The sequence below is a fragment of the Cyprinus carpio genome, chromosome B17 (genome assembly GCF_018340385.1).
Source record: "Cyprinus carpio isolate SPL01 chromosome B17, ASM1834038v1, whole genome shotgun sequence".
NCBI lineage: Eukaryota > Metazoa > Chordata > Actinopteri > Cypriniformes > Cyprinidae > Cyprinus > Cyprinus carpio.
In genome coordinates this window covers 11758970-11774510 of record NC_056613.1, presented here as the reverse complement: position 1 = coordinate 11774510, position 15541 = coordinate 11758970, and the positions used below count along the sequence as shown (strand labels likewise).

The following is a 15541-nucleotide window of genomic DNA, read 5'->3' as shown; positions in this document are numbered from 1 at the left end:
GTAGACCATAGGCATTCCCAAATGGATTTAGGGGATTCCCAATTAGACTTAGTGTGGATGAGAGCATTAGATCCAATATGTTCTAGGTAACCCTATTTAAATCTGCTGACTGCAGTTGCAGTGCTGTGCAATTCTGAAAAGGTTACATTGAGTATATAAAGGATGTGTGGCATGGATTTTCCCAGGGAACAAGCATCTATAAAATAAGCCGCTGGAGGCACAGAGACCTACTTTGGGTTAAGGACAGGACATACAGTACTCACCCATTTCCCCAAATCTTGCCTTGTGTTAATACAGTGTTTCCCAACCCTTGTCCCCCCAACATATTTTGGATGTCTTCCTTCCCTATTTTAAGTCATGAATTACTAACAAGTTGAATCGGGTGTGTTTAATTAAGGAGACTGTGTAGACAGCCTAGGTGTTCTAGAAAAAAAGATTGTGAACAATGGGTTTTTAGCATCTTACTGAACGCTGAATGGATTTAAAGACCCCAAGAAATTGTATATCACTTATTTCATGTTGAAACTGCCACATCTTTATATCAGTGTTATTTTAGTATTATTTGTATACGTTAGTAATCTCTATTACTAATTTAATTCGCTTTTATTTCTTTTTTAGGTTATAAATTTAATAAGTGTTTCAATTTTAACTTATTTCAGTTCCAGTGCAACATTTTTATTTTTTGTTTAAAGTTTTTCATCTAATATTTATATTCAGATTTTATTTTATTTAAACTTTATTTCCATTTTTCCTTTTAAAAATAAAAATTCAGTTAATGTGCTAAAGCTGAATTTTGTCACCATTTAGCAGTAATGCAGTAATACATGACATTAATACTAACACACAGACAAAACTGTGATTTTAATTTAATTTAACATGTCAAATGACCTTTTTAATTCTTCACAGTGCTCAGATTTTGCTTAGCTTCTTTTCATAATACACTCTTACAAATAAAGTAACTCCCATTAGTACACTTCTTTTTTTCATTACATGTTGCCCCAAAAACACATTAATATACAAATTAGATTTAGTTTATAGATACATTATATATAATGAGAAAACCTGTTTATGGCCATTTTACATACATTTTGCAGAAAGAAAAACGGTGTATCAAATTATTCTGTTATAACAGTTGAGAATCATCTTTATACAAAGTTTGGTATAAAAAATAAATAAATAAAAAAAATAAAATATATATATAAAATCTTGAAAATAAATTTTTATGTGTTTTTTAAAAATATCACAAAAAATTTTTTTTTGCCTATGCAAGTTTTTTTTTTTTTTTTTATTTTTTTTATAATTATATTAATAATAATAATAATAATAATAATAATTATTATTATTATTATTATTATTATTATTATTATTATTTTAAAATATCGAGTATGTCCTCCTTTAAAATGCGGATATGTCCTCTACCAAGGACGTAGAATAAATTATTAATTAAATATCATTTTTTTTATTTTTATTGATTTTTTCATTTTATATATATATATATATATATATATATATAATGCTCTAAACAATGTAATGGCATGAAAAAATACTATTTTTTTCCTAAAATGTTTTACCGGGTCTCAAGAGGTTAGTTATAAAGTTAGAATTGAGTTCATAGTTATAAATCCAATCAGAATGCAAGAAAATGATATGTTTTAAATATCTTCTCCGTAGACCCCCAGAGTACAATCACAGGGGCCCGTGAGGCCCATAGACTCCGCGGTAAAATCATCTACGAAAATATAGGTTACTCACTCTATTGGATGTATGTGGGGGAGAGAACAGCGCTCTCCACGGAACGAAACAATGTACCAACACCGTGCGCGCACGTGACCGCTCTGACAGGGAGAAGCAGTGCGCACGTCCTCACATTCATATCCTTCCGCCCTTCAGCGCGAATGTCGCTTTATTACCATCGCGCTTGGGAACTCGCCTCGTTTCCTTTCTACACAGCGTGTTGTAGAGGTTGTCCTCGGCTGATATTTTTAAAAGCGACTGCTTTTTTAAACACTAAACGGCACGCGTCCGCGCACTATTTCTGTTCGTAGCGGCAAGATATGTTTTTTTCTCTCCGGGTAAAGGTGCCGGATTTACGTTCTTTTTTCCTCCGTGGGAAGCCATGATGGCAGTTTGAGAGCGGAGCAGCGGAGCGCCTTGAGGAGAGATGAGTCCCGCCGATAAACCGCACACCGTCACGCTTCTCCAAAGGCTATCGTCGCATATCTAACACAGTTCAGGTGGAGACTGTCAGGTGTCATTTTTCACGGAACCAAATTGGCCATCCAGCGACGACGATGATCATTCGTTAGGAGGGTTTTGAGGGGGGTTTTAGCAGCGGTGGCTAGCGGGCGATGCTAGTCGGGAAAGGCTCGCCTGTGTGTTTTCTTCTTCGCGCGGAGATGGAGAGGATTCGCTCCTCTCTCTGGACCTGATCACGGCGCGCGCGCCGGACACACAGACTTCTGCCATACTATTGTTGTTGTTATATCGGATGCGTTCCGGTTTGACCGGGCCGCGGGATCGGAGGACCTTTTCAGCAGCTCGGAGGACTGAGCGATCGGGACCGAGAGAGTCGGGCCTGCTGCGCCGGAACGGATAGAGGCCCGTCTGCGAGAAGCTGTAATCCGGCCCGCTGCGCGATACCCACCGGGCCACACACACACTCAAGGGTGAGAGACGCAGAGCCATTCCGATCAAACACAACCCCCTTTCTAACAAAAAACGGAATAAAACTGAAGTGTTTTGAACTGCTGTCATGGCAATGACTGCAAAAATTAAAGAAATAGTCAGTCGGAATAAGAGGCGATATCAAGAGGATGGGTTCGATTTGGACTTAACTTGTATCCTTACTCAATTTTACTGTCTGAGATACTTTCTACTCTATTTTATATATATATATATATATATATATGTATGTATGTATGTATATGTGTGTGTGTGTGTGTGTCATATCTTGTAAACGACAGGGCTTTGTGAGAATGATGTATGCTTTCCCAACATGGCTCTCTTCTTTTAATGTCTTTTGTATATGTTAGGCAAAACCTTTTTAAAATGCTTAGTCATGATGCTCTTACGGTCTTATTAATGAAATATCTTTTTTAACCTCTCTTGTAGGATGCAGACATCTGGTTTGACAGCTAACTTACATGGTTGTAATGGCAGACAGTCTCTTTCCAGACTGCCAGTTTTACATAAAGTATGAGATGACCTGTCAATTTGTTGAACATCAATGTGGGCTTGACAGCTTCTATATAAGCTTAGCACAACAATGACAGCAGTTTACTGAAGAGATTGAACAAATCGGTTTGTATTGACTCATCCGTGATATCTTCTTCTAGTTAATGAGAGTACTATTGATCATGTACATACATGAGAGAGGTCTATTCAGTGAACTTAATGGACAATGCAGTGTGGAGTGTGTTCTAATCTGGCTATTTTTAGAAATCTTCGAATCAATTGATTTCCTGACATGCATTTGAAGAGAAGTTGAGTTGGCCAGGATGCCCTGTGACTCCACAGAAGGTCCAAGAATATATCAGACATCTTTAGCCTATTAAAAAGGTAATTAATCAGTCATGTGTCCAGGTCAGCATGTAACCTGCTTTGTCATCAAGTCCAAATGCTGTGGGCAAGTGATAAATTATTGTAATGACTCTGATGTCCAAAACATTGTATTTATTATATCTATAATAGTGGTTGACCGATATCAGGCATTGAACTCATGAACTCACAAATCATTTCAGTTTTAATGAATTTTAATAACAATTGCCAAAGCTGTCAGTTGAATTAGAATCTGACATAACTAAACTGACTCTCAAAATGTCCAGATGTCGGCTGATTAATCAACTTGGACCATGTATTGATTTATTATTAATCCATAAAACAAAAGGAATATTTTATTGTTTGTACGCATTTACATGCACAGAAAAACAGAAGTTTGGTGGAAATTCCCTTTTGATTGTGAACTCATCGTGACTATTGAAGGAATTATAGATCTTCTTTTGCGCTCAGCATTTAGACATCTTCCTCATTTTCTTCTGGCCTTTTGTTTTAATAGTCTGGCTCTTGTGTGCAAACACCATTAGTGCATGGGGATGTTGGTAGGGAGTGAGGTCTTTCTAACTTTCACGATTCTGAGAATGAAACAGATGTGATTGTTCTTGTGCAGTTTTTGCACCAGCAAGCGGTTCGACATTACTGCTGCTAAGCCTTGTAGATTTGAGGAAGTGTGGCAGGTCAGGTGTTTGACATTTAATGGCCTGCTGTTGTTTAAATAGGAGGAGATGACAAGTGTAAGAGTCATCTGTCCAATTCGTAAGTGAGGTCGGTAAATCCTAACTTCTGGGGGTTTTCGAAATAGTCGAAACTCCTGCTGACCATTGTTAAGCTCTGTGATGATCATGGTTGTCCACCATTGCCTTTTCCCCCGCTGCAGTACATCTCACCTCTGGTTTTGCAAAGCTGCACCACTGGAGTACTGAGCATGCTGGGAAAGGTCAAATGTCATACAAGCTGTCAGAGCTGCAGATTTTTAATGCTTCAGTCTTCATCAGACATATTTATTTAAATGACCTTATTCTCTGTTACTCATGTTACATTTGTGTTTTCAAAAGTCACAGCTTTGCTTTGCTTTCACCTTGATTTCTAAGATTTTTTTTTTTAGTTTATGTGTTTGTGGTTTAAGTGTCATTTCAGTATACTGTCTTGCAGCTATGTTCAGTAGGGTGGAGGGTGTTTTAGTATTCTGGGTGGAAATGGTTTACATGTTAAAACCGCTGGCTCCATCGATGTGACTGTGTGTACATTGCTCGGCTGACATTGAGATATTGCTTAGCAGCTGATGAAAGCGAGGGATGCAATACAGATGCCTTGTTCTCTTGTCTGTGGTGCATGTTACTTACATGTGAAGAACTTGCCTTGATTGATTGTATATTTTATTTACATTGGCATTCCGTCTTTATATACATAAAATGTGCACAAGAAAATTGTCATGGAATGTCAATGAATGCTTGGTTTTAAATGAATGAATGAGTGGTTTTAAAATGTATTCAGAGAAAATGGTATAGAATTTTGATCTGTTATCTGCCATAACACACACACAAAAAATATATTAGCTTATCAGTGCATCTCTGCTTTTGTCCTGCCTGTGAGCACTGATCATTCTTCTCTGACATGGATTTCGCCATTTATAAAAGTACAATCCACTTCCATGTACAATTCCATGTACAATCCACTCACCTTGTACATGTACAATACAATTCACCCACCTTTTCCTTTCTTTTTTCTGGCCTATTGTGGTTTGTTGAGGGTATGTTAGTTTTGAACACCGGCAATTTTAGTGCTTTAGATTTCTTTAACAGTACTTATGATGTATGAGTCGCTAACCGTTTTAAAGGAATTGGGCTAAAAATAAGCATGACTCATCCAGTTAAAAAGCTTCTGGCTTTCTATTCTGACAGTGTACGACAGGAAGCAAACAGAACCGAGAAGCCCTGCTTCTCTCCCTCTTTCTTTACCGTGTTGTGGTCGAGGTGGGAACCTCCCTTCTCTGCACACATCATGGTAGCGAGAGCGTACAGTAGAAGTGCCTGCAGATGCACAGCGAGCAAGGGAAGTGAGAAGCGATAGAATGGACGAGAATGAGGCTCTGTAAGGAGACTGCATTGTCTTGCCTTGTCAAAAAGCTGCATGATTAAGTGTGAGCTGCATTTGAGCGCAGTGGCTGCTTGGTGACCTTTGACCTGGTTGGTGTAGGTAAGGGTTGTAAAGCAGTTTGGCCTGGTTTGCGTAGGTAGAAATTGCAGACAGTCCTGTGCCTACAGTCTGATGCTTTGCTAAAAGGTCAATGCGTAATGATGATGATGAGAGTGTGACATTTATACTTTACAGATAGCTAAGCTTCTGTATCACAAGTTTTGCCTTTGTTTTCTCCTTGTTAATTTTGAAGTCTTGGGTAGGTTACAAGCTATCTAAACTACTGACTGTATTATTTCAGCATTTTTTGTCCTGACCTGTAAAGACATTCTGGGAATCTCTGTCCAAATATCCTATATTGTTTCTTGTTTGTTTCTGTGTGTTTGTCTTTTTGATTCTCATCTTGTTTTTTTTTTTTTCTTGTCACTTTTGGGTGAACTACTCCTTGTGAGTATAAGTTTAACTTGTAAGTCTTGTAAAGGGTTGTACAGTCACCTTATTTTCCTTAACAAGCATATCAGACATATACCCCAACATAATTGCCATGGGCTTCCCTGCCGAAAGGTTGGAAGGAGTCTACAGAAACAATATAGATGATGTGGTTCGGTAAGTTCAGTTTTGAAAAACGTCCTATATCTTTTAGTTCACCCCACTGTATATTTAACAATAAATTGTTTTTATAAGTTAGATTTAATCACAGGCTCCAAAAGAAAATACTGTCATTTCAGTCTTTCTCATATGTTGTTGTTTTCTTTCCAGATTTTTAGATTCGAAGCATAAAAATCATTATAAAATTTATAATCTGTAAGTATTCGTTATATTTGAGTACGTACACAATATAAGTGATTATTGTAAGAATTTTGGGTGCTCAGAGCTGTGCTTTTCCTTCCAGATGTGCTGAAAGACACTACGATGCATCCAAATTCAATTGTAGGGGTGAGTACATCTAGTTTCATTTTACAGTATTACATTTTAATTTTTAACTTGGAGCTTTTAGGGTTTTTGTTTTTTGTCTGGAAAGTATGGAAGATATAAGTTCTTTTCTTTTAGCCGACATGAAACAGTTTGATTTGATTTTTAAAGCTGAAATACAATTCACAAGTTTTGCCCAGATTAGCAGTCTTGCAGTTGAGATCACACATTATATATAACTGATCATATACAACTGATTTCAGTGTCTGCTTCAGTTGTTCAGTGAGAATGTTGATATTTTCTTGGTATTGATGGGAAGTTGTTAAGTAAAGATTTTTGTGCTAATCACATGCAGTGACAAGCAATAACACTTGGTGTCAAGTATTTCCTAACATGAAACTGCTACAAATGAGTTCTGCTGTTTATTAAAAACACAAAAAGCAACTGGTTTGATGTCCGTTTTAGTTCGTGACCATTCACAGTAGCAGATTTTTATTACATGATTATTGTGGTCATAAGAATTCACAATAATGGTGTTAAATATTTAACTTTTTTTCTTTTCTTGCCTATGGTTTGCCCTCAAAGTATGCCTGAAGCGAGGCTACAAAAAGCATACAAAATAACTGCTTATTAACACTTCCTTCAGAACAAGCTGTCTAACATCTCGTTTTTATACAAGATCCAAAAAACTCCCTCATCGGAGAGCAAAATTTTTTCAGATGCCGGTAGTGTGTCTTGCTTTCGTCATCTCTTCCGACATGATTTTGTGTGTCAGTAGTAGCTACGTGCTGCATCATTGTCTTTTTTCTGTTTCATGACAGGTGGCAACTTGCATTATAGTCCAGTTTTGCCACCTACTTTGTTTGAGTGTCAACCAGATTATTTAGCATGATATTATATTTGTAGTATTAACTTATCAATATTTCATGATATCAGTACCAGTGTAATCTTGATCATAACGTACTCATTCTCAGACCTATTCTGAAGGACTATAAAGGTGATTCTAAAGATTGTTTTAGTACAGAGTACTGAATATTAACTTTTTTTTTTTGTCTTCAGTGGCTCAATATCCCTTCGAGGACCATAACCCACCACAGTTGGAATTAATAAAGCCCTTTTGCGAGGATCTCGACCAGTGGCTGTCTGAAGATGAGAACCACGTGGCGGCTATCCACTGCAAGGCAGGTAAAGGCCGCACAGGGGTCATGATATGCGCCTACCTGTTGCATCGCAGGAAGTTTTCAGAGGCACAAGAGGCACTGGACTTTTATGGGGAAGTCAGGACCAGAGATAAAAAGGTACAGTGGTTTGGTTCTGCATTCTATTTATGATTTTGCGTTGATGTTGAGGTATTACAGCTAGATTGCATTGCCAAGTATTTCTGTGTAAGTTTCTAAGCCATTTTCCTTTTTCTTTTTTCAGGGGGTCACCATTCCCAGTCAGCGCAGGTATGTGTATTACTACAGCCACCTGCTGAAGAACAAGCTGGAATATAAACCCGTTGCTCTCCTGTTCCATAAAATGGTTTTCCAGACTCTGCCCATGTTCAGTGGGGGCAACTGCAGTAAGTAATGTCCTTTAACCTAGTCTTAAACATGACAATGTGTCGCAATTCAGCTTTTTGGAGTGATGGTGTGTAAAGAAAGCATGTTTGTATATATGTTGTACATACAAAAGCCTGAGATGTTTTGAAAGTGTGTTATTTGATAAAATGAACTTGAATATGCTGTCATGTGGGGATGTGGTGACACTCACAAGGAGCTGCCGTTGTGCTTGTCATTTTAACCCTGTACCACATCTGTCGGCTATATCCCTAACACGCTAACACTCATGGGTCTTTCTTTGTTCCTGTTTTCTTTTCTGTAAAAATTTCCCTTGAGGACTCTGTTCTGACATATCAGCTCCTGCAGCCCACAACACAGTCTCGTGTATAATGACATCACAGATCGTGCCCTCTGTCCTCCCCTCCCCCTATTCGTACATAGTGTGCTAGTTCATGTTTTCCTTCACGTTCATGGATCTGTACGCAACAGCCAGGCTGAACGCCAACCCGAACTGCACCCTACATCACTCCCATTTTTGGGAAGTTCTTCATGTATCGAAATTGGAACTAAAAGTGCAGAGTCAGTCTCAGAACTCGCATGATTCAAAGGTAGACTCCAAAGTTCCGGACCGTGTGTGTGTGTGTGTGTGTGTGATGGCTGTCATGCTAGGGCCAGTGCGGTGCAGCCGAGCTCTTGGTCAGGCTGATGGTGGTGGTGTTTAACTTCCTTCTCTCTCTCTAAGGGGACAGTACTGTTAAAAACAGGAGTGAGGTGAATCCCCAGGGCTTCAAGAAAGGCAACTGGCACTGGGGTAAAACGGCATTACTTTACTACTACTCTTAAGGAAAACGTCTTCAAATGTCAGAGAGGCCCTGCCCTGTACTGCATTCAGTACAGTTCAGTACAGCATTTGATGCTTTTGTCTCTTCCAGGCAGGAGCCCAGAAACATGAAGTAGAAAGAAGTCTTAAATATTTAATCTGCTCTTAAACCCTTAGAGATGTTCTGCTTTCATTGAGAACAAAAATAGCAGTTTAATAATTATAATGATAGAATTCTAAATTAATCAAGGTAATCTGAATAAATTTGGTGTGCATTAAGTGGGCGGTATGACCTAAATTTCATATTATGGTATGAATTACATGTTTAAAGTGTTAAATATACTATTTTACTGTTACATTATTGTTATTGTTACTAATTATGTTTAATTTTTTACAATACATGTTATATGTACTATATATTATTAATATATGTACTATATATATACTGTATATATTATGTGTGATTGGTTAGTTGCCTAGTTAAAAGTTTGTGGGTGGTAAAACATGTTTTTAAAAGAAGACACTCACCAAGGCTGCATTTATTTGATCAACAATACAGTAAAAAATAAGTAATATTGTGAAATATTACAACTTTTCAAGTAACTTTTTTTCTATTTGTAAAATATTTTAAATAGTAATTTATTCCGGTAATGGCAAAGCTGAATTTTCAGCAACCATTACTCCAGTGTCACATGATCCTTCAGAAATCATTCTAAAATGCTTATCTTGTTAATGTTGAAAACAGTTGTTCTGCTTAATATCTTTTTGGAAACCAAGATAATGAATAGTTCAAATTAAATATTTATTTGAAATAGTTTTTTTTTTTTTTTTTTTTGACTGTGAAAGTCTTTAACTAATCAATGTAATCCATATTTGCATACTTGCATACTTTCTCTTTTTTTAATTTTTGAATATTAGTTTGTGTATATATATATATATATATATATATATATATACATATACATCAACCTTTAGATTTATTCCATATATATATATATATATATATATGGAATAAATCTATAGGTTGACAACGTACTGTCATACCGCACACCTAGTGTTTTTGTGTAAAAGAAGAACCTCCCGGTGTTACTTGCTGACTGTGCTGGGTGCATGCAGGTGTTGGGCAGCTGGGTGCTTGTTCTTGGATGCATCTCTTCCTTTGCATCAGGCCCGTTTCTGATCACTGACATTGCCTTGACTGATGATGTCAGAGCCAGGGGTGGAGTTATTTCACTCAGTGTGGGCTCCTTGATAATTAACAGCATTCTTTATTTCCTCTATGCTCAATACAATGCTTTTGCTTACCTTTTGTTTTCTTTTTCTCTTTTTAAATTTATTCCCACCATTCTCCTCTTTCTCCTCTCACCATCTCTCTTCTGTCAAACAGACCCTCAGTTCGTCGTGTATCAGTTGAAGGTAAAGATCCACACGTCAAACCCAGCCCACACACGGAGGGAAGAAAAGCACATGATCTTTGAGTTCCCTCAGCCTCTTCCGGTTTGTGGTGACATCAAAGTGGAATTCTTCCACAAACAGAGCAAGATGATGAAGAAGGTAAGTTATTGTGTAAACTTTGACCTATGTGGTACACAGGATCTTGACCCCATTACCAAGGCTATAGGAAGGTGTTGCCTTTTGGTAGTTTGTGTTTTTCCTATAGTTTTACGTCTTTGCTTTAGCAGCTACTACGTCTTTTTGCGTGTGTTCTGAATATGTTTGCTTCCTCCATTTTTTCTTCTCCCAAAAGAGCATGCCTGTCCTGCTTGCCACTGTTTGTGTTTCTGCTTTATGTAAATGTGTTTATAAGTGCAGTTGTTGGAATGTGTATTTGTGTTTGTAAACACTTGCTATTTATGGCCATCCGATGCCCAAATGTAAACCTTTGCTGTGTGCTCATGCACGCTCGCAGGATAAAATGTTCCATTTCTGGATAAACACGTTCTTCATCCCGGGTCCCGAGGAAGCTGGGGAGAAAGTGGAGAATGGGTCGGTGGTCAACGACGTGGACAGCCTCTCCTCTCAGAGCCAGAGCTCCCCGGCAGAGAGCGAGAGAGTGAAGGAGAGAGGGATCGCAGCGGGAGGACTTGAAAGAGAAAAGGGTGCAGAAAGGGGAGGAGAGCGAGCGGGAGTAGCAGATGGAGATAAAGACTACTTGATTCTGACCTTAACGAAGAACGACTTGGATAAGGCCAATAAGGACAAAGCTAACCGATACTTCTCACCCAACTTTAAGGTGAGGGCACACCATTCAACACTGAACAATGGCAAATATGCAAAAAACTTCAGGTTCGCTGTATTTATTATTTCGACATTTGCATAATTTCAAACATATTTGGTGGCTACAGGTTATACAAATTTAATAATGTGAAACCAAGTCTCCAAAAAGGAAGTGACAGCAGTTTTTAAATGAAGAACATATTAAAATGTTGTCAGTTGCACACTGAAACTCAAAGTTGTTCCTTTAGTTTTCTGCCAAAGTAAGGGTTCAGAGATTTTAACTGCTTAAGGGTTGTGTGGAAGTGAATACATTACGACAGAAATGTATTACTATTGTATTGTACTCTTAGAATATTCTGTATATTTATGAATAAGTTAATAACTTGTTGTATTGGCAGCAAAACATGATTTAATTTGGAGACAGGAGACAAGATTGCTTGAATATTGGAGCAATATGAGACCTCAGCAGTATGGGTTTTTAAATGTTTTTATCACAATTCAAATCGCAGTGTTTGTCAAAATGTAATTGAATATGTTTTTGATTTAAATCGTGCAGCTTCAGTACTTTTGTTTTAACTGATGTACCCTTACAGTCTTGTTTTATTTAGCCTCTTGGGTTTAGGGTGTTGATCATGTGACTGGCCAAATATTACTCCTAATATCACAGTATTTTTCTCTAAATGACTCATATGGTTGACTGTGGTATATGTATATACACACTACTAAGGTTTGATGGTATCAAAGGTTTGGGGTCAATAACACTCTTTATAAAAAAAGCTCATATTTTAGTAGCAAGGCTGCATTAAATTGATGAAAAGTAACAGTTAAGACATTTACATTCACTTTTTTTTACTTTCTATTCATCCAAGGATCCTGAAAATATGTAATTATGGTTTCCAAGAAAATATTAAGCAGCATAACAGTTTTCAGCATAGATACAAATAAAAAACAAATTCTGGCACTAGATCTGCATATTAGAAAAAATTTAGGAATTAATTTACATTTTTGAATATTTAAATCGAAAACATATTTAAAAGTTTAATATTTTACAAAATTATTGATTTCCCCAATTGTGTTCCCATTTTACTGAGGGAACAATTTACTGAATTGGATCAAACAAATGCATCTGTCTGTCTGTCTATCTGTAAGTAAAATATTAAGCAGCACAACTGTTTCCAACATTGATAATAAATCAGCATATTAGAATGATTTCTGAAGGATCTTGTGACACTTTAAGACTGGAGTAATGATGCTGGAAATTCAGCTCTGCTTCACAGGAATAAATTATAAAGTATATTAAAATAGATAATGATAAATGTTCATTTAAATTGCAATAATATTTCACAAAATAACTTCTTTTTTTCCCCTGCATTTTTGATCAAACAGATATTGCCTTAATGAACAGAAGAAACTTCTTTAAAAAAACAATCTTACTGATCCCAAACTTTTGAACGGCAGTGTATTTAAAAAGATTAGCTGACTCGTACATTAAGAATCGGTTTAATTTTGTGCTCTGCAAAGCACTTATATTTATGCTACCCTCTGTCTTTTGTCTCTGTCAGGTGAACCTGTACTTCACCAAGACTGTGGAGGAGCCCTCAAACTCAGAAGCGAGCACTTCAACTTCTGTCACTCCGGATGTGAGTGATAATGAACCTGATCACTACCGCTATTCAGACACCACTGATTCTGACCCAGAAAACGAACCTTTTGATGAGGAACAGCACGCACAGATTACAAAAGTCTGAACAGTTTTTGGCATCTATACACACATACACAAACACATGCCGGACAAAAACAAGAAAAACCAACCAACACCAGTGAAATAAAAAAAGGAGAAAACTTGAAAATAAACTGAAGAGAAAAGGACCCTTCTTCCCCTACCCCTTCAACAGCTCGAGGACAGTCGTGTCGAACGCCATTGATCACGGACGAAGAAAATATCCTGACCAATATGTTATTTTACTTCATTTTGATCGATGAATTTCCTGTGTGGATAACATCACCGTTGGCTGAGGTGGGAGGGAGGGTCCTGTAGCTATTCTGTATATATAAAATCCCTTTTTTTGTCAAAGACATTAAAAATCTAGGCAATCAGGCGAGGAGAGGGGAGGGGAGGGGAGGAGAGGTAGAGCAGACCACACATCTCTCCTTCTCCCTGTCTTCACCCAGGCCAGTGCTGCAATCACCCTCTCCCCCTCTCCCTCGATCTTCCCCTCCTTACTGTGAATGCTTCTCGTGCTGTCCGCAGACGCTAAGACCTTTGACCCCTTCCTGCGCGGTGTGTGCTGGTGTACGTAGTCTTTGAGGCTGTTGTACAAAGGCTACGGCATGCCAGCGTTCCTTTTCCTAGCCTCACAACCTACCCCACCCCCATCCCACTGTGTATAACGATAAATTATGCAGAAAAACACGACATCCCATGTAATTGTCGATGTTTTTTTCTTTATTTTTTTTATTTTTTATCCTAAGATAATAAAAAATATAATACATGAAAGCGCAGGGAACCAGTGTTTGCAATAATGTTAACACTCAACATTTAAAGGACAAATTGGTGTGCATGATGTCATTGGAGTCAGTGTCCATGTTTAATAAATGCTATATGATGTGTTTTTATTAAAACAAGTGTCAGAACTCTCTTAAACAGTCTTCTGAGATCAAATCGGTACCAAGACTTCAAGCTGTGATTTTATCGCACTATATATTTTATAGTTATATATATATATACACATATATATACACATATGTACATACAGTATAGACAAGACACCACATTGGCTGATATTAATTTTAATTTAACATTTAGTTAATGCTCACTTCCCTTATTTTACACTGTTAGCTGAGCCTTTAACAAGTTGACCCTTAAAACTCTTAATACATAAATGTTCATTTTATTTACTGAAGATTACATTTGTTTTCATATTGTACATTTATAATGTTATGCCTAAGATGCCGAATTTAAAATAATAGGTTTTTTTTTTTCAGTGATTGAAAAAGTGCACTATAATTTGGGGTTGGTAAGATGTTTTTAATGTTTTTGAACATTACTCTCACCAAGACAGTAAAACATAAATACTGTGAAATATTAGTTTAAAATAACTATTTTCTATGTTAATATATTTTTATGTAGTAGTTTGATCCTGTTATGGCAAAGCTAAATTTTCTGCAGCCATTATTCCAGTCTTCCATTTCCTTCAGAAATCATTCTAACATTTTTATGATTATGTTGAAAACAATTGTGTTGCTTAATATTATGTAAACTGATTTTTTCCATATTTTTTTTTTTTATGAACAAGGTTCAAAAGGACAACCTTTATTTGAAATGTAATTTTGTAGTAATGTAGAAGTCTTTACTGTCACTTTTGATCAATTTAATGCATCCTTGTTGAATAAAAGTATTAATTTCTTAAAAAAAAAAAAATCTTACTGACCCCAAATATTTGAACTATATAAAATATAGATTTTAAATATTGGTTATTTGTTAGTTAACATTAAATATTTTTGCTTTTGTGGATTTGGGCAGAATTTTAAACCGTGATCAATTTTTTGCTCAAATATTTATTCATCATTTAATGAGTCTTTTCTTAAATCGAAGCTTTCTTTTCAAACAAGGTCATTGCTGGATGCTCGCACTCTCTCCTGGCTTCCTGTTTGTGCTGTTAAACTTTCTTGAGTTGGGAATGTAGAACACATTTCACTATATGCAGTCTATTATACATGTATGAAATTGGGGGGCTTCTATCGGATTTCCAGGTTGATGAGGATATATTTAGATTGACATAAATGATGCAAATCCCTCTGATGGGTTTAGGCACAGCACTTCAGTAGTCTGAAGCAGATGTTGGTTCAGGCAGCTATTTATGGCTTAGTGCTTCATAGTAAGTAGTGAAAATTGAGTCTTATAATTACGATGATAAAAAATCTTGATAGTTACTGTGGGAATCAGTAATCTGACTAGTCTATCCATATAATTGTCCAGTCTTAATGCAGTCTCTGCATATAGCTTTCTGCAGTCATTAGATTAGAGCGCATAGACATGGAGGAAAATATTAATCTCATAACAAAGAGGAGAGGACATGGATATATAATCTGTCCTTCTCCTCATCTCTTTGTCTTCCCTTTTGCTTTTGAGTTGCCTCTCGGTCAGTTTTACCCTCCCCTTTGTCCGTTCACGCCATCCTGTCTTATCTCTTCTGATGTTGATAAAAACATCAAACTAGACTCAGCCACACCAGCTAATGAGAGACGGGAACTGTTCTGCTACACTGTAATTGGTTGCCCAACGGGGAGTCATATAGAAACCAGCCCTGAATGACCAATGAGGTGCTTGCCCTCCTCTGTCGGCAAGCACCGCTTC

General features: G+C 37.0%; 1 protein-coding gene across 2 annotated transcripts; it reads left to right on the top strand.

Moving 5' to 3' along the window:
• The first annotated feature begins 1905 nt into the window (after positions 1-1905).
• Positions 1906-13806, top strand: ptena (phosphatase and tensin homolog A). Of its 2 annotated transcripts, XM_042742236.1 has the most exons (10): positions 1908-2837; positions 6213-6297; positions 6451-6495; positions 6584-6627; positions 7663-7901; positions 8026-8167; positions 8890-8958; positions 10355-10521; positions 10877-11200; positions 12747-13806. In XM_042742236.1, the coding sequence occupies exons 1-10, from the start codon at positions 2753-2755 to the stop codon at positions 12930-12932; spliced, it is 1386 nt and encodes a 461-aa protein (XP_042598170.1). In that variant the 5' UTR covers positions 1908-2752; the 3' UTR covers positions 12933-13806. The 2 variants fall into 2 exon arrangements, with proteins under 2 accessions (XP_042598171.1, XP_042598170.1); XM_042742237.1 differs by lacking the exon at positions 8890-8958 and having other exon boundaries at positions 1906-2837.
• Positions 13807-15541: the final 1735 nt, after the last annotated feature.

Excerpts from the sequence above, each read along its gene's own strand:
- ptena (XM_042742236.1), top strand. The coding sequence starts at position 2,753 with ATGGCAATGACTGCAAAAATTAAAGAAATAGTCAGTCGGAATAAGAGG. Across the intron at positions 7,902-8,025 it reads TCAGGACCAGAGATAAAAAG|GGGGTCACCATTCCCAGTCA; the intron begins GTACAGTGGTTT and ends TTCTTTTTTCAG. Across the intron at positions 8,168-8,889 it reads GTTCAGTGGGGGCAACTGCA|GGGACAGTACTGTTAAAAAC; the intron begins GTAAGTAATGTC and ends TCTCTCTCTAAG.